The sequence below is a fragment of the Mustela lutreola genome, chromosome 16, assembly GCF_030435805.1.
Source record: "Mustela lutreola isolate mMusLut2 chromosome 16, mMusLut2.pri, whole genome shotgun sequence".
NCBI lineage: Eukaryota > Metazoa > Chordata > Mammalia > Carnivora > Mustelidae > Mustela > Mustela lutreola.
In genome coordinates this window covers 11,420,710-11,439,802 of record NC_081305.1, presented here as the reverse complement: position 1 = coordinate 11,439,802, position 19,093 = coordinate 11,420,710, and the positions used below count along the sequence as shown (strand labels likewise).

Below are 19,093 nucleotides of genomic sequence, written 5' to 3'. Positions count from 1 at the left end.
CCCGACGTTGCGCACGGCTCTCCGGTGGCACCCACGGGCTTACGCCCCCTACTGGACAAGTCTCTCCTGTCCAGGAGGGTGCGCTCTTCTCTGCTCTTCTCTGCAGCGCCACCTCCAAGAAAGTAGGGGAATTGCATACCCACCCAGACCTGACGTGCAGATTTAAAAGAGATCTGGAAGACAGTAGCAGTACCTTCAACTGTTGGAGGGGCAGCGATTTTTTTGAAAACTTAAATACTTTAAATTAAACGTTCCGTGAAAAATTCATAGTATTTTATGTAATATTAAGCATTGCGTGGAAAATTCATAGTATTTTACGTAATATTAATTCAAGAACATTAGCAAATTATTAGAGTTCCCTCTTGAAGACTTTGTTGTTGTTTTCTTAAGATTTTATTTGACAGACAGAGATCACAAGTAGGCAGAGAGGCAGGCATAGAGAGCCCGATGTGGGAATCCCAGAACCCTGAGCCAAAGGTAGAGGCTTAACCCACTGAGCCACCCAGGTGCCCCTGAAGACTTTGTTTTGAGAACTAATGTCCATGCCTCAACACTGCAACTGCAATTTTGCATCACCGAAGAAACCTATCTCAAATAGCAATAGTAAGCATAAAAAAGTCATGAAATATTTAATAATACTATCTTTTGGTACATTTCCCAGACCACCCGTATGTAAGAAGTAGAAGAAATCACTTAATTTAGGGTTATATGACAATCAATTGTGTGTCACATTAGGGAATATTATTTTGAATTTACGGTTCTATCCCCAGTCAAATTTCAAATTGAAAGGTTGAAAAAAAAGACATTTAGAGAGCTCAGGTGGTTCAGTCAGTTAAGCATCTGCTTTCCACTCAGGTCATGGTCCCAGGGTCCTGGGATAGAGTGCCGTGTCAGGCTCCCTGCTCAGTAGGGAGGCTGCTTCTCCTTCTACTTCTCCTGCTCCCCCTGCTAGTCCTCTCTGTCTGTCTTTCTCTCTGTCTCTCTCTCTCTTTCCCCCTCTCTGTCAAATAAATAAAATCTTTTTTAAAAAGACATTTATACTTGCAGGACTCAGAAAACGTATGTTTTATATGTTCTTCCTAAGAAAGTTGAGTTTGTCCTCCAGTGAAGTGAAGGAGTGATAACCAAGAAAGAGAAAGATGTGCAGTGAAAGAAATGATGGATATAACCAGGAGTGTTAGCCTGACTTCTGTGCACAAGTCCTAACAGCCACCTAACCACATTAGAACAGAAAGAAGAATGTCTTCAGGAAAAATAGTGTAATTGATTTCAAGCTATGGACAAAATGGTTAAGAAGCTCCGCTTTTTAATGACAGGGTAAAGAAGGTACCTATTTCTTCTCTTAATGTGAAAAAACTGAAAGGCAATACTAAGTCCAGGAAAAACAGAAGCCTGCAAGAAAATTATGAAGTAACCAGATCTTTTGTTTGTTTTTCAGAACTCCATCACCTGTCTCACTTATTTCACTTATAGTGAGATGCAGAACTATAAAACTTTTAGAAGAAAATGCTGAATATCATTATGACCTCATAACAGTGAAGGAGCTTTTAAAGTAGATAGAAAAAGCAAAGGTTATAAAGGAAAGACTTGATAAATTTAACTACTTTAAGGGGCACCTGGGTGGCTCAGTGGGTTAAACCGCTGCCCTTGGCTCAGGTCATGATCTCAGGGTCCTGGGATCGAGTCCCGCATCAGGCTCTCTGCTCAGCAGGGAGCCTGCTTCACTCTCACTCTCTCTGCCTGCCTCTCTGCCTACTTGTGATCTCTCTCTGTCAAATAAATAAAATCTTAAAAAAATTTTAACTACTATAAGAACTTGTGTTATTCAAGTGTTATTATAAAAGCAGCAAAAAGACAAGCCATAAACTGGGCAAAGATGTTTGCAATACATGTAACTGGCAAAGGAGTGGTATCCAGAATCTATGAAACACTCCTAAAACTCAATAAGAAAATGACAAAGAGGGGCGCCTGGGTGGCTCAGTGGGTTAAGGCCTCTGCCTTCGGCTCAGGTTATGATCCCAGGGTCCTGGGATCAAGCCTCACACTGGGCTCTCTGCTCAGCAGGGAGCCTGCTTCCTCCTCTCTCTCCACCTGCTTCTCTGCCTACTTGTGATCTCGGTCTGTCAAATAAATAAAATCTTTAAAAAAAAAAAAAAAGTAGGGACGCCTGGGTGGCTCAGTTGGTTGGACAACTGCCTTCAGCTCAGGTCATGATCCTGGAGTCCCGCATCGGACTCCCAGCTCCATGGGGAGTCTGCTTCTCTCTCTGACCTTCTCCTCATTCATGCTCTCTCTCACTATCTCTCTCTCAAGTAAATAAATAAAATCTTAAAAAAAAAAAAAAAGTAAATGACAAAGAGACAAAAGACCTGAATAAGTTACTTCATCAAAGAGAGAATATAAATTGCCAACAAAAATAAGAAAAGATCCTTAACCTCATTATTAATCAGTGAAACACAAAATGAAATCACAATGGGATAATTTATCAACCACCCAAAAACTAAAAATCTTAAAGTCTGAGAGTGTCAGTGTTTGGTGAGGATGTAGAGCAACTGGAACTGTGGAGGGCTAAAATGACAACAGCCATTCTGGAATAATGTTGGATGAAGATTCTCATGATCTAGCAAGTCACTCCAAGATGAATATCCTATAGCCTTTGTAGCAGGAGAGTCATACGAGATGGTTCCTAGTAGCATGGTAATAGCAAGCAAGTGAAAACAAGGCAGGTGTCCATCAAGACAAGAATGGGTAAACAAAAACTGTGATATAATTTTCAACAAAATACTGTTGAGTTGTAGAAATAAATGACTTAAACCTGCAAGCAACGTTAGGAGGCCCAGGAATATAAAGATGAGGAGAACATCTAAGTTGCAGAAGAAGGCCACAGTATGATTAATTTTTTTAAGGTTTATTTTTTATGTAAGTAATCTCTACACCCAGTGTGGGGCTCAAGCTCACAACCCCAAGATCAAGAGTCACATGCTCTTTCAACTGAGCCAGTCAGGTGCCCCCCACAGTGTGATTAATTTAAATCCAGTTAAAAACCTTGAAAAACTGACAATACACTAATTCAGAATACTAACATAGGCATTGATATAATAATGAAATATTTAACTGGGTACTTCTATTATTGTTTAAATATCTGACATATTATACACATATATATTATATGCATATTTGTTTGTTTGACAAAGGAGTGCCACAGAGCAACTGCGGTCTCGGACACCCTCTATCTCATTCCAAGTAAAAGCCCAAGTTCTCACCAAAGCCCACAAAGTCTTACATGATCTGACTCCCTCTCTCTTACCTTCTCACCTTCAGCAATATCCCTTTGGCCCACCATGACAGACCCACCAGCCCCTTGCTGTTCTTCCAATATACCAAATGGGTTCCCTCCTTAACGATTTTTGTATTGTCTTTTTCCTCTTCTGGGGCATTCTACCAGTAGTTATCCTTTAATTAACTGACTCACTTCCTTTAAGACTTTGCTCAAATGTCACTTTCTCAATAAGACCTACTCTGATCACCCCATTAAAAATTGCAATTCACACCCCTAAGTGAATACATTCCTAATCCCCATGATCATTCCCTGCTGGTGCACTGGTCAACACTCAATTCATAATTCATTTGTATTGAACAAATGAAAGGAGGTGCGGAGGACTGGAAGACTGAGATCACAACGGCACTAGAACTATAGGGCTAACCAGGTTCTCCAGTCATAACCCTAAGGAAGAGAACCCATGATGGGCTGAAGGACTTGCCGTTCCAAGAAAATTCAAAAGTTCAATCTGAGGTGATTGCTTCAGTCTCTGAGTGGTTGGCCAAACCCTCTCATTTGAGCAGACTCTCTCACCCTCCTGAGGCTACCAATGCTTTTACTGCAGTTTTGAAAAAAAGAATTAACTTCTTTAGAGGAGTTTTAGGTGTATAACAAAATAAAGAGGTACAGAGATGTCCCATACACCGCCCTCACCCATTCATGGCCGCATTCATGGCTATTATCAATATCACTCACCGGAGGGGTACATTTGTTACCCAGGATGAACCTACATGCACATATCATAATCACCTAAAGTCCCTAGTGTACCTTAGTGTTCGCTCTTGGTGTTGTACATTCTAGGATTGTGGACAGATTGTTAGTGACATATCCCCATCAGTATAGGAGAGTATTTTTTTTAAGATTTTTTTTTTTTATTTGACAGCGATCACAAGTAGATGGAGAGACAGGCGGTGGGGGGCGGGGGGAGCAGCAGACTCCCTGCTGAGCGGAGAGCCCGATGTGGGGCTTGATCCCAGGACCCAAGATCATGACCTGAGCTGACGGCAGAGGCTGTAACCCACTGAGCCCCCCGGGCGCCCCTCATGGCGAGTATTTCCATTGCCCCACAAACCCTCCTTCCACCCAGTCCTCCCTCCCCTCCTTGTCCCCTGGCAACCGCTCATCTTTTTACTGTCTCCATGGTTTTCCTTTTCCAGAAGGTCATATAGTTGGAATTGCACAGGATGTGACTTCTTCACATTGCTTGTTTTCCCCCCTCACTTAGTAATAGGCGTTTCAGTTTCCTCCGCGTCTTTTCGTGGCTTGATAGCTCCTATCTTTTTAGCACGGAATAATATTCCATCGGGCAGGTAAAAATCAAAGGACTGATTGATTTACCCTGCACAGGTGGTGGTGGGGGGGGGTGGTGAGTAGGAGAGGGACGGGAAGAGCATTCTTGACCCCATGCTGGATGGTATAAGTTGTTATTCCGCCTTTAGAGTCATTTGGCAGTTTCACCTTTAAAGACATGAAAGCTCTCTGATTGAGCGGTTCTCCTTTACTAGAGACACACAAACTTGACCACCTCTTGAGGGCTTCTCTCATCTCATGAGCCTAAATTTTAATTTTTTCAAGGAAACCGATTCCCAGGGGACCCATCCCTCACTCTTTCTCTGGCTCCTTTTCTTCCCCCTGTCAAGGAGTTTGATGAGCTCTTATCCACCCTTCATGCATTCAAATCAATGCTTCCTCTCCAAAGAGGCCCTCCTTACTCCCCATACTAAAGTAGGTCATCCTCTCCTCACTTCTACTGTTTCTTCTTAGAGCACAATTGACATCTACGTTTGCATGTTTATCTGTGGGACTATTTGTTCTGGGTCTGCACTCCCTGGGAGAACAAGGTTTGTGACGCCTCAGTCTCCCAGTATGTCACCAGGGTCTGAACCGGCCTGACTCACTGAACCGCCTGTCCTTGTCCTGAAATTTGATCTGGGTTCACCCCCAGGCTTGCTTAGAACCAGATATGTCAGGGAACTCACCCAGAGGCTTACCCTGAGTTCACTATACACAGAGAGTGAATTCTGGGAGCCAATCATCCCCTCTCTGGGGCTTTGGGTGTGTAGCCAGAATGGATAAATCACATAGCAAAGATCATTAATTGTTGCCATCAACACAGCCTGTAACCAGAGCAGAGGTAAATGAAAGTTGTATGATGCCATAATCAGGCTGGGTTTTGAGCTATCCCAAAAGCCTTCCTGGACCCCACAAGGGATCAGTGTCTTTCTGTTCTTGGCACCATGAACTTCTTGCTTATCCCTCTTCGCCTGAACATATTATATTGTCCAGGAACCTTCCTAGGCTGACTCCTCCAGTTGACATTACACTCCTTCCGAGCAGACTAGCAGGCTACTTTTATCCCCAGTGGCCAGCACAGGGAGGGACAGGAAGGGAAAAAGTGGCCAACAGCAGGAGCCCCAGTGCCCCAGGCCACTGCTTACCATACCCTTCAACATCCAGTCCTGGAGATGTGTGCAGCCATATACGAGCCAAATGCTGGGATGGCTCGCTCCCTCTCACCTAGAGACCCCTGTCATTACTGGGGGAAATGATCTGGCTTTCCAAGCTTCACTGCAACCCAGTTCAGTTAGAACTGTAAGCCCTGAAGTCAGAGATCTGAGTTTGAGGTGTATCCCTTATATGAAGCTATGTGGCCTGAGCCTTTCTAAGTTGCAGAGTCCCCATTGATAAATTCAGGGCTTTCTATTATTTATTTATTTATTTAGCTCTTATTTATTAGAGAGAGAGCTTGAGCAGGGCCGGGGGGAGGGACAGAGGGAGAGGGAAAAGCAGACTCCCTGCTGAGCGGGGAGCCCAGTGCCGGGCTCCATCCCAGGACTGTGGGATCATGACCTGAGCCAAAGTCAAGCACTTAACCAACTGAGCCATTCAGGTGCCCCCCCCCATACATTCAGAGTTTTAAATATCCTCCCCATGTTAATATGTTAAATATCCTCCCCATGATTGAGGTTTTATGAGGCCTAAAGTTTTTACAGCTTGACAGATCCTTAATGGAGGTGTGCTGAAGCTTCAGCTTCAAGGTCAGTATCTCTCTGCTCCCTGCAAGAAAATAAGTGGAAAACACCAGATTCCCCATTGACCACCTGCTCTGCAGCAAAAATAGGGGTCCACAATTGAGGTCCCACCAATCCAAGGCCCCACTCTTGAACTGAAAAAAAAAAGAAGCTAGCAACCTGCAGAATATCCCTCCTGGCAATTGATGGCAACAGCCCACTCCTTTCCAGAGGTAACTGACGCATGTGCTAACAACGATCAGTCCCTGCACCAACTCCATGCCCTAAAGTTTACGCACACTCAGTTCTGCATCCCAGAGGTTCTGGAAGCTTCCCCCCAGCCCTTCTTCCTTTCTCCCTCACCTTTCCCCCTTACAGCCTCCCTCGGTGCTTATCCGGTAGCTTCTCTAAGGTTCTGCACTCTGGGCCCAGACATGTCATCACCCCCTATATCCTGCGGCTGTGCCCCCAGCCATGGCTGCTTGCTCTTCCATTACACAAACGGATAGAAAAATCTGACCCTCCTTCAGGATGGAGACAGGTCTCTGCAAGCCTGACTGACCCTTTCCTTCTAAATGTAGCCTCAGAGCAAAACTCCCTCCTCCCTTCCTCCTCCTCATCATGTGACCTTGGACAAGGCCTTTCAGTTTTGCGTTTTGTTTGTCAAACTTTACAGACTGTGAAGTCTAGCATCACAAGCTTAATTATGATGTCTATTTCTGTGGGTAGGGCCATTACTGTCAGGACAAATCAAACCTTCACCCCAGGTTAACTGGAAGGCAATGGAGGCATGTAGGCTCCCAGGAGATGGGGCAGAGAGAGGCTACCGGGAGACCACGAGGTAAGAAGCATCTTGTCTGATTTCTTTCTGAAAGTACCAAGTGAATATAAACGCCAACAGCTCTGATTGAGTGTGGTGGTGGGACACGGGGGAACGAAGTCAGGAATGCGGGCCAGCTCACCACAGTGCCTCTCTCTGCTCCCAGGAAGGGCTGGGAACCCCTTCTCAGTTGCTGGATGATGCCTCCAATAGGAAAAGAGACTTGGGAAGAAAGCGCCGGAGGAGCAGCCAGGTCATCTGCGCTTATTCCCTGCACGCAGAGGAAGGGGCAGACTCAGTTTTCCATGAAGTGTGCTCCCTATGGGAACCCAGCTGCTGAGGAAGACTCAAAAGAAAATTCAGAAGCAAGAACAAACACGGAGTTCTGGGGACCCAGTCCGTTCATACTACAGAGGACTGCCAAGCTCCCGGCCCCTCCAATAAGCGGCGTGCGCCCCGCGTGCCCAGCTCCCTCCCCAGCGCCACAACTGGGGGCGTCCGCTAAGGTTAGGGGTGTGCGTCCGTGGAGGACGCCCAGCTGAAGCTGCTAGGGCCGCGCGGCAGCACCAGGTCCAGGCTGAGGTCGCGCTGCTCGCTCTCGGAGGAGACGGGCCGGTAGCCCAGCAGCTGCAGCGCGCCGGCGCACAGCTCCTGCACGCGGCGTATCTTGGCGAAGGGCAGCGCGTGGCGCCAGGCCTGGGAGACATTGACCGCGTCCCTGGACGAGGTCTTGAAGGCCTCGCGGCGCGCGCCGGGCCCGGACCCGTGCGTGATGTTGTGGATCCAGGCCTGCAGCTGCGGCGTGAGGCTCAGGCCCGCGAAGGCGTAGAGCGCGCGGATCTCTGGCAGTGGCGCCCGCGCCAGGTCCTCGAAACGCACCAGGCGGTAGCGGCCTCGCAGGAAGGGCGGCGGCTTCTGCGTGGCGGCCTCGGCGATGCGCACGTGGCTGCGGCACACCTCGCGCACCACGCGCAGGCCGGGGTCGGCCTCCACCCATGTGCCGTTGGTGCCCAGGACGATGCCGTTGTCGCGCGCCAGCGCCTTGGCGGTCTGCTCGCGCGAGCGCAGCACGGCCCGCGGGTCGCGCACCAGGTGCACGATGCGCAGGTTGAGCGCCGGGTCGTTGAGCAGCTGGTAGAGCACCTGCAGGTTGAAGAAGCGCACCTCCTTGAGCACCACGTGGCTATAGGCGCGGCAGGCCTCCTGGGCCCGGCTAAAGGGCTGCCGCGCGCACAGCGGCTTGCACACCGCCTCGCTGCTGATGGCGCCGCGCGGGAAGGCGCTGCAGGCAGGGGGCGAGCACAGCGCGCGGCTCACTGCGTACTGGAAGAGGTCCGACAGGTTGCGGCGCCACGGCAGGTAGGCGTCGAACACGTCCATGTCGCACAGGAAGACGGAGCGCACCACGTCGCGCACCGCCATGTGCAGCGCCGGTGCGCTCCCCTGCGACAGGGTGGTCCACACGTGCCACCCGGGCTCCATCAGGTAGAAGACGTCGGGGTGCTGGCTGAAGAGCTGGCCCACGAAGGACGAGCCCGAGCGCCATGAGGACAGCACCAGCACGTGCACCCGCTCTTTGCGGCTGGCTGCAGACGGTGGCCTGGGCCAGGAGACCAGGAAAAGCAGGATGCAGGTCTGCGCCAGCAGGAGCACGGTCACCGCCGTGCTGGAGACGCGCGGCAGCCACATGCCTCTAGCTGGGGGCCTTCGGGAAGAGAGGGCAGCCGTTAGGGACTCGCCCTGCCACACCCCAACGCCTTGCAGGGAGCAGACCCCTCCCTCCCCAACCCCCACTCCGACCACCCGCCAGATGGGGGCCTCCTCCCCAACCCAGACTATGGCCATCTTACTAGGGCACTCTCCGGGGAATAGGACTTTAAGACGTCTACCAAAACCTAGTCTATGCAGAGTAAAAGGCCCGTTGCAGAATGTCTTTGGAAATGTGTATTGTCCTTACTTTCTCAGTCCCTCTTCCCCTCCCCTTTCTCTCTCTCCCTCTCTTTTTCTGGCGAGGGAAATATTATTTTAAAACAGAATTCCCACCTTTTGCTTCAGAATTCTTTTTAGAGAGACAATTTTAGGTTTAGCTCCACAGCTTGATGGGTGATTGGAATCCCTCACCAGGCTCAGCCACTTTCTAGCCTGTGATCCCGGACCACACGCTGCATCTGTCTGTAACTCAGTTTACCCATCTGTAAAAAGGGGAGGAGTATTGGTATTGGAATAATGGAATGAGCGGGAGGGGGGGGGGACAGACATGTCCTAACTCCCATAACTGATAATGTGCCCCTTCTGCCCAGTGTGCTCTGGGTTGTCTGGCTTCTTTTAAACAAGCAGATGCAGCTTCTATTATTAAAAGTAAGTAAACGACATAGGGCACCCCAAATGTTGCTCTCTGCAGGGAGTCAAGTGCTACAGGACGCATGAACTGCAGAGGGAGGGAACCCTTCTGGAGCTGTGGGAATGTGCAGAAGAAAGCGGTAAAGGGCAAGGGGAAGACAGGCAGGCTCCTGGCCACCATCTGCCCTTTTCCGTGCTGAGGTTACTCACGTAGCTCACGGCTGCTGGGAGAGCCGCCCGCCTCAATCACAATCCATGGACGATGCCTGCAGATTTTTCAGGGCCTGAGAAAGCAGGAGAGACGCTGGGTCAGAGTCTCACAGGAGGAGACGTCCCTGCACAGTGGGAGGGCTTTGCATTCCCAGACGAACAGAAAGTTGCCTGCAGGTGGGAACAGAGCGGCCCAGCCCTGAGCACATTTTTTCAAGTGGCTGTGAACTGACCGCGTTTCCTGCTGGGTGGAGGAGAGAGGGCCACTGATGCCACTGAGGAGCTGGGCACATGTGACTTCACTTCTCCAAGGCTCCGTTTCCTCCTCTGCAAAATGAGGATCGTAACATCCAGCCTCTTGGGCTTTGCCATGAAGAAGCTGCTAGAACATACACATGATAGAAGGCTTGCTAGTGCCATACATGAGCCCAGGGCTACTGTGGCTGGTGCTGTGTTGGGAGAGGCAGCACCAGGGGAAGTCTCCACCTAGATAAGACACTCTGAGGTCACCCGCATCGGAAATCCCAGCATCTCCTGCGCCCACCTCTGGGCTCGTTTACTGGATCTTAAGAATATCACACTTTTCCCACAGAGTGAAAGGGACGCAGAGCCAAGCTTGTGCACCCCGAGGTCCCAGACTTCTTCCCTTCTTGCACCTGTTGCTCTTACCACAATCCCAAGGAAGAGCTGCTTTGGGAGGGAGGGGCCTGAAATATCCTACTTGCTTTCACAGCATTTGCTCCCCTCGAAGCCCCTTCCCTGCCCATATCACCTCCAGGAGAAGGCAGGTCTAAATTGTGAGCAGATCCCACTTTTCCAGAGGCTGCCGGGAGTGGACAAGGGTCACCCAGCAGCTCTGCCTCCTGAACCACAAGGGCTAGATGTGAGGATTTCACTCAATGGCTCCATTTGGTGGACATTATGGTTTCCATTTTTTACGTGAAGGATGCCAGGCTCAGACAGACAACAGGGAAAGAGGGACCCTCGACCCAGGACTTCCATCTCTAAGTTCCTGGCACTTTCTGATTACAGTCACCTGGCCTCTCCCATTTCTGGGAAATCCTGCAGAACACTGGGGACCCCGGTGTTGGGCCCAAACACAGCTGCCCTGGCCAGCCCATCCCTTTCCTGGCTAAGGAGGATCTTGACGGTAAGCTACCAGTGTGTGTGTTACCTGCCTTCCAGGGAAACCAGAGGTTTTCTTAGGTGACACACACAACACGGAACTGATATCTGATCCTATTATTGGAGTGGAGAACTAAGGAGAGGATTGATACCTGCAACCCCATGCAGAGTGCCCGAAGAGGTCCAGGTCCTACGGGAGAGTTTTCTGATAAGGAGCCTTAGGTACAGGATACCCAGTGGCAGGTCAGGAAGACACAGGATAAGTGTTTTATCTTCGTGATTGAACTGCATCCTCCCAACATTCATGGGAGGTAGAAATTACCTCCATCTGATTTATTTATTTATAAAGATTTTATTTATTTATTTGAGAGAGAGAGAGAGGAAAAGAGACAGAAGGAGAGGGAAAGGGCTGGGTGCCAAGACCTTGAGATCATGATCCGAGCTGAAGGCTGCCGCTCAGCTGGCTGAGCCACTCAGGTGCCCCACCTGTTTTAACTGAGGCAGTGAAGCTCAGAGACACGAATACTCACTGAGGACAGGGCAGAGAGATAGGAATACTTCTTGTTCTGTTTTGTTCTAGAGAGAAAGAGAGAACAGGAGCGGGCCAGGGTGGGTGGGAGCAGAGGGAGAGAATCTTAAGCAGGCTCCATAGGCTGCACAGAGTCTGACTCGGAGCTTGATCTCAACAATATGAGATCATTACCTGAGCTGAAATCAAAAGTCAAGGGCTCATCTGACAGAGCCACCCAGGAGCCCGCCCCTAGGCCAGAAGTTTAAATCCAAATGTCAGACACCCAGAGTAGAGCTCTGGGGTAGATCTCACTCCTAAGCCTTTCCCCAGTGAAGTCCCCCATCCTGGAAGGCCTAGGCCCTTCCCCTATAAATTTTTCCATTTTAAAATTCCTTCCGGGTTGGGGCACCTGGGTGGCTCAGTGGGTTAAAGCCTCTGCTTTCAGCTCAGGTCATGATCCCAGGGTCTTGGGATCAAGCCCCATATCGGGCTCTCTGCTTGGCAGGGAGCCTGCTTCCTCCTCTCTCTCTGCCTGCCTCTTTGCCTGCTTGTGGTCTCTATCTGTCAAATAAATAAATAAAATCTTTAAAAAAAAAAAATAAAAAAAAAAATAAAATAAAATTCCTTCCGGGGGGAGGGGGCGCCTGGGTGGCTCAGTGGGTTAAGCCTCTTCCTTCAGCTCAGGTCATGATCCAGGGGTCCTGGGATGGAGCCCCCCCATCAGGCTCTCTGCTCAGCGGGGAGCTTGTTTCCTCCTCTCTCTCTCTGCCTGCCTCTCTGCCTACTTGTGATCTCTCTCTGTCAAATAAATAAATAAAATCTTAAAAAAAAAAAAAAAGCGCCTGCCTTCAGCTCAGGTCATGATCTCAAGGTCCTTGGATCAAGTCCCGTATCTGGCTCCTTGCTCAGCAGGGAGCCTGCTTCTCCCTCCTGTTTGTGCTCTCTTTCTCTCTCTGACAAATAAAGTAATTCATTAATTAACAATAAAAGAGTTGGGGTCCCTGGGTGGTTCCATCGTTAAGTGCCTTCAGCTCAGGTCATAATCTCGGGCGGGGTCTGGTCCCAGAATCAAGCCCCATATGGGGCTCCCTGCTCTGCGGGAAGCCTGCTTCTCTCTCTCCCACTCCCCTTGCTTCTGTTCCCTCTCCTGCTGTGTCTCTATCAAATAAACAACTCTTCAAAAAAAATTTTTTTTTAATTAAAAAATAAATTAAAAAAAGAGTCAAGAACCCTGACTAAGACAGACAGTTAAGTGTCATGTCCGGGAATGTCACAAAGACTGAATGAGTAGATGGTATTAATAAATATTTGCCTACTTAATGTCAGACACTCTGTGATCCAGATCCCCATGTAACCCGCATTCCTTCCCGCTAAGTAGTTACTTTTTTTTTTTAAAGTAGGTTCCGGGTGGAGCCCAACACGGGGCCTGAACCCACAACCCTAAGATCAAGATCTGAGCTGTGATCTGGAGTCCGATGTGGGGCTGCCGCCCACAGTAGCTGCCACCACCACCGCCGCCACCACCACCGGCTGAGCCCCTCCAGGGCTCCCTTGCTGAGCATTTTAAAGTCCACCCAGGTGCCCTAAAGTGACGGTATCTTCTAAATATCCCTGACTGTTGGCCTGAGAGACACAGGAAGGAGCAATTGTTCTATCTGACTGGCAGATTGGGAAATATGAGCTACAAGGAGGGACAGTTTGCAGTAGGAGGGGGTGAGCCTGAGCCCCGGAACCTAGCTCTCTGGGAAATCCCCGCCTGTACCCCAGCTCTGCGTGTCCCTCACTCAGCAGCCTCTCCCAGCCCTGGCAGGGTATCTAAGGTTCCTTAGATAAGGAACTAGGTACAAATTCATGGCTCAGATTTCTCTCTGTTTGACATGGGCTGGAGGCCATCCCTGTTCAGGAATCCCAAAGATTAGAGAAAACAGATTCCAGATCAGGGATCAGTGGACTCTTGGCATCAAGGGCCACCCCTGGGGGCAAACCAGCTCTGATAGAACCCAGGGCATGTTAGGGAGAAGGCTGAAAAGGAGGGAAAGAGAAAAGAAAAAAACGAGAGGGGCACAGGGAGAGAGAGGAGGAGTAAGATGAACGTTTGTGGTGGGCTGGAAATGGAACACCAGTAAACACCATCTGTTGAGGGCTTCCTATATGAAGACTTTTCTGTCCATTTTCTGATTTAATCCTTACAACAACCCTATGATGTGGACCTGATACTCCCCCCTACTTTACAAATAAGGAAACTAGGGTGTAGAAAGATTAGGAAACTGGCCTAAAGGATCCACACACCAGCTGAGTCAGAATTTAAGTCCTAGCCTTACCACTTTAGAACTCTTAACTACATGGTATCCAGTGGAAAAACCACAAGTACTAAAGCAAACAGTGGTGTTAAAAATGCACAAATATAAAAAACCACACAGGGGCGCCTGGGTGGCTCAGTGGGTTAAAGCCTCTGCCTTCGGCTCAGGTCATGATCCCAGGGTCCTCGGATCGAGTCCCGCATCGGGCTCTCTGCTCAGCGGAGAGCCTGCTTCCTCCTCTCTCTCTCTCTGCCTGCCTCTCTGCCTACTTGTGATCTCTGCCTGTCAAATAAATAAATAAAATCTTTAAAAAAAAATAAAAAACCACACAAGTATCAAAGGACATCACCAAGAAGATGAAAAGACACCCCCAGGAGGGAGAAAATACTCACAAATCATATATATAGCAAGGGACCCAGAGAATATACAGAGCTCTTACAATTCAATAATAGAAGACAAATAACCCAACTCAAGAATGGGCAAAAGCTTTGAGTAGACCATTTTCCCAAAGATATACAAATTGCCTACAAGTGCAAGAAACGATGCTTGGCAATCCTAGTCATTAGGGAATGCCAGTCAAATTATGAGACTACATCCCATTAACTGGGGAGTTATAAGAAAAAAGGTAGATAAAAACCAGTATTAGTGAGAAGGTGGAGAAAGAAATCAGAACCCTTGTACAGTGCAGAAAATAGGTAGTTCCTCAAAAGGTTAAACATAGGGATGCAACAATGCCAATCTAAAGTACATATCCAAGGGGTGTCTGGGTGGCTCAGTCCTTTAAGCTTAAGCATCTCCCTTCCACCCAGGTCATGATCTCAAGGTCCTGGGATCCAGCACTGCATAGGGTCCCTGCACAGAGGGGAATCTGCTTCTCCTTCTCCCTCTGCCCCTCCCCCCACACACCCACACACCTGCACTCACTCTCTCAAATAAAACTTAAAAAAAAAAACAAACATAAATACATATCAAAGAAGACTGAAAACACATGCCCACACAAAATCTTTTTCATAAACTTTCATGGCAACATTATACCTAATGGCCTCAGAATGGAAATATACTAAATGTCTATCAGTCGATGAATGGGTAAACAACATGTGGTCCATCCATATGCAGTTGACACTTGAGCAATGAGGAAGTTGCAGCATCGACCTCCACATAGTCAAAAATCCACATATAACTTCTGACTCCTGGAAAATTTAGCTACTAATAACCTACCACTGACCTTAACATTAACAGTCAATTAGCACATATTTTGTGTATTATATGTAGTAAAGTAAGCTACAGAAAAGAAAATGCTATTAAGAAAATCATAGGAGGGCCCCTGGGTGGCTCAGTGGGTTAAAGCCTTGGGGCTCTCTGCTCAGCGGGGAGCCTGCTTCCTTCTCTCTCTCTGCCTGCCTCTCTGCCTACTTAAGATCTCTGTCAAATAAGATCTTTTTTTTTTTTAAAGAAAATCATAGGAGAAAATACATTTACAGTGATGTACTGTATTTATCGAAAACATTTGCATACAGGTGGATCCACACAGTTTAAACCCATGTTGTTCAAGGATCAACTGTAATTCAGTATTATCTGGCAATAAAAAGGAATGAAGTATTGATATGTACTATAACATAGAGGAACCCTGGGTTGATTAACACACCACATGAATATACTGTAAATCACTGAACTGTACACTTTAAAAGGGGGAACCTTAAGGTATTTTTTTTTAAAGATTTCATTTATTTATTTGACAGAGATCACAAGTAGGCAGAGAGGCAGGCAGAGAGAGAGGAGGAAGCAGGCTCCCAGCTGAGCAGAGAGCCTGATGAGGGGCTCAATCCCAGGACCCTGGGATCATGACCTGAGCCGAAGGCAGCGGCTTAGCCCACTGAGCCACCCAGGCGCCCCAAGGTATGTTGATTGTATCTCAATAAAGGTGTTATTAAAAAATATGCAGGGACGCCTGGGTGGCTCAGTGGGTTAAGGGTCAGCCTTTGGCTCAGGTCATGATCCCAGGGTGCCCCCCTCTCTCTGCCTGCCTCTCTGCCTACTTGTGATCTCTCTGTGTCAAATAAATAAATAAAATCTTTAAAAAAAAATAAAAAATATTATCTTTCTATGGCTAGGTTACAGGTAATTTTTTTCTTTTTAATGCTTTGCTGCATTTTCCAGGTAGTCTACAGTAGACTTGTATTACTTTGGTAATCATAAAATTGGTGACAGGAGGCACAGGTAGGACCGGCCTGCTCCAGCTTCCACTGCGGGAGGAGAAATGCCTGCAAACCCATCTCCCAGCTGACCTGAGTACCAGTTGGCCAGAGGAGGACAGGGGCATCGGCTGGAGAATTACCTCCTGAGGACGGAAAGATGTCAAGATCCTCAAGCCCACCCTGAGCCTCAAGACTGTGGCGGAAGACAGTCCTGGCCCCAAGCCCTGGCCACATCTGCTATCTCTCTGCCAGTCTGAAACAGCAGCTTCGTGGCATCAGCCGGGGGCAGGAAAGCTGGAGTCACACAGCCCAGATGCTGCTGATTGGCAGCAGACTGGCCCGCAGGGATCTATTGGGAAATGATATCAAATTATTCAGGGAAAGGAGCTTCAAGTCTCCCAAGCTCAGAGCTACCCCACAGGGCATTTCAAAGAAAATGAACAGATAACACGCAACACCTCTCCCTGGCCCTGAACTTAGGGGATCCTCTAAATGCACTTTGCACAGGACCCAATCATAGAACCTTACAGCCAGGGAGACCTGACGTCTGGGGGCTTCCACCTCTTCTCTGAAGTAACACAAGCAGGGGATGGGGGAAGGGAGTGCACATTTAGCACGCACCCCGTGTTTCCCTAGGTGTTGACTGAGCTCTCTTATTACGGGGATAATATGGAATATTCTCTGGTTTATTTTTTCAACGTTTTATTTTGACTAATTTATTATTTTTGAAAAGCAAGTCATTCTTAGAATTCAATGATATAAAAAAAGGTGGGGAGGAAGGGGCTGTTTTAGAAGAAAATGACTCAAAACAGTAGCAGCTGGATCCCGTGTGTGGACATTGTTTGGATTCTGATTCAAACAGACCAAGTGCAAGAAGGTATCTTCGAGGCAATAGGAAATTTCAACATCGGGCGCCTGGGTGGCTCAGTGGGTTAAGCCGCTGCCTTCGGCTCAGGTCATGATCTCAGGGTCCTGGGATCGAGTCCCGCATCGGGCTCTCTGCTTAGCAGGGAGTCTGCTTCCTCCTCTCTCTCTCTGCCTGCCTCTCTGCCTACTTGTAATCTCTCTCTGTCAAATAAATAAATAAAATCTTAAAAAAAAAATAGGAAATTTCAACATGGACTGAATATTAGGTGATTTTGAGAAATCATTGTCAATGCTACTGTCACCCTACACAATACTCTCATTTTTTATGCATTTCTGTACTTACCTCGCCTTACTAGACTAGAAGCAGGATTCTGTCTTATGACAAGGAGAAGGGAGAGCACAGGGGCTAATGAACCCCATTGGAGCATTTACTGTGTGATCTTGGTCAAGTCACTTAACCTCTCGGTGCCTACTGCTGTTTAATCTATAAAATGGGGGAAATTCACCTTGCTGGCTCCGGCCATAGAGCATGCAACTCTTGACCTCTGGGTCATGAGTTCAAGCTCTAGGGGGCCTAGAGCTTACTTATAAAAAAAAATAAAAATGAAATAATATCACCCAAGTCAGGGCTTGATTTTAACTCAATGAGTTACTATTGCTAAAGCACTTAGAATAATGTCTGTCATACAGCACATTTGTATTTGCTCAGAAATCCTCCAAATCCTGGGTTACAACTATTTTCTATGGATCCAAGCAATTGCCTCTTCATAAGGAACACTCAAGAACAACAGCCAGGCCTGGTTCAGGGGACCCGGCACCCTAGGAACAGAATGTGGCAATCCCAGGCAGGGGCAGAACATGGACCCACAAAACAGGCGCGAAACATGCCAAGAAGAGAGGGGTAAGTGGAACCATATAAGCCTTAACACAGCCAACGCTCGAGGAGCCACACACACCATTCCCATTAGCTCGGGTACTTGGCACACTCACGCACTCTCGGCCTCGGGGCAGCCAAGTCCTTGCTGCCCTTGAGGCCTCAGTTTTCCCACCCTCCTGCCTCCGGCTCAGGATGGGGAGAGAAAAGAGGGTGAACTGATCCCGGGGCACCTATGCTGAGACCAAGAGACCTTTCTCGTTGCTTAAGAGCCAGCAGCGAAACAAGCCAGACTCCCATTCAGGTGCTTATGGTTCTAAATTGGCTCACCAAGTTGCTTTTCCTCAAGAGTGCCGTGGGGCAAAGCTTTCTAGATTAATACCATGCCCTTGGAAACTCATGTTTCCAGAGTCTAGGGATCCCCAGCAGGGATCTCAGGTGAGCTGAAGCCGCAGGAAGACACTTGCCCACCAGCGCCAGAGGCTACCGCGTCCTTCCCCTGTTCGGATAGAAACACCACTCTCGGCTCTTCTCCCCAGACCCGACTCCCCGGCTACGAGCTCCGTGCCCCTGACTGCGGGCATCCCGTGCGGAGGGGGACCAACCAACGTACCCCAAAGCTGGCGCCCCTGCCCGGGCTGGCGCGGCGGGGGAGGCGGGCGCCCCACTCCCGAGGCTCCGCAGAGGCTCCCTGACGTCTCCTCTTCCAAGTTGCAGTCCGCAACCGGCCGTGTCTTCCCTGGGCGAGTCCGCAGGGGCTGACGTGCTCCGTAGGCTCTCAAGGCTAGGAAGGCGCCCCCCGGTGACGCCGGGGGAAGGCTCCGAGAGGCACCGGCGCGGATCCGCAGACACCGAGAGAGTGGAGGCACCTGGAGACCTAAGGCGGAGGGAACCTGGAAACAGGGCGGGAGTGTCCTGGAGAAGGAGAGGCGTCTTAAGAACGGGATGGAAGTGTGGGGGGCGCAGTCGTGCGGCCACGGCCAGACACAGACTCGGGCACCCCTGCTCCGGAGGGCCCCCAACCCCGCGCCGGAGCCCTGCGCTGCGCGTTCGGCCGCTCCGCGCCGCCGGCCGCAGAAGAGCGCACACAATGAGCCGCTTTCAGACGTGGCTGCGGTCCCGGAGCCGGCGGGCGGGAGCCGGGGCGGGAGGGGCGGAAGGAAGGAAGGAGTCGGTTGGCCCCCGGGTCTTGCTACCCTCCCCACCTCGGGGGAGGGGCGGAGGCCCAGGGGCGGGCGCGGGAGGACCCGGGGAGGGCGGGCACAGGTGGGCCCGGGGGCCGCGGGAGGATGTCGAAGGGCGCTCGCGCTCACCTCTCATGCGACTATGTGACCGAGAAAGTTGCCTCCTGCTCCGCTCCCAGAGAAGGAAGCTCCCGGGGGGCACAAAGGCCCTTGCGAGGAAAATCGATTTTTTTTTTTTAAAGATTGTATTTATTTATTTGACAGAGAGAGATCACAAGTAAGCAGAGAGGCAGGCAAAGAGGGGTGGGGGTGGGGGTGGTAGCAGGCTCTCTGCTGA

General features: G+C 49.4%; 1 protein-coding gene across 3 annotated transcripts; it reads right to left on the bottom strand.

Annotated features, from left to right (window-relative positions):
* Positions 1 to 2,892: 2,892 nt before the first annotated feature.
* On the bottom strand, positions 2,893 to 18,955 carry CHST6 (carbohydrate sulfotransferase 6). Of its 3 annotated transcripts, XM_059151871.1 has the most exons (5): positions 18,186 to 18,955; positions 9,934 to 10,079; positions 9,701 to 9,774; positions 9,194 to 9,342; positions 2,893 to 8,855 (listed from the first exon to the last, which is right to left on the bottom strand). In XM_059151871.1, the coding sequence occupies exon 5, from the start codon at positions 8,837 to 8,839 to the stop codon at positions 7,658 to 7,660; it is 1,182 nt and encodes a 393-aa protein (XP_059007854.1). In that variant the 5' UTR covers positions 8,840 to 8,855; positions 9,194 to 9,342; positions 9,701 to 9,774; positions 9,934 to 10,079; positions 18,186 to 18,955; the 3' UTR covers positions 2,893 to 7,657. The 3 variants fall into 3 exon arrangements, with proteins under 3 accessions (XP_059007854.1, XP_059007853.1, XP_059007852.1); XM_059151870.1 differs by lacking the exon at positions 9,934 to 10,079; XM_059151869.1 differs by lacking the exons at positions 9,194 to 9,342; positions 9,934 to 10,079 and having other exon boundaries at positions 18,186 to 18,953.
* Between the last annotated feature and the right edge of the window lie 138 nt (positions 18,956 to 19,093).

What these genes read in the sequence shown, in the direction of transcription:
- CHST6 (XM_059151871.1), bottom strand. Translation starts at nt 8,839, where the DNA reads ATGTGGCTGCCGCGCGTCTCCAGCACGGCGGTGACCGTGCTCCTGCTG.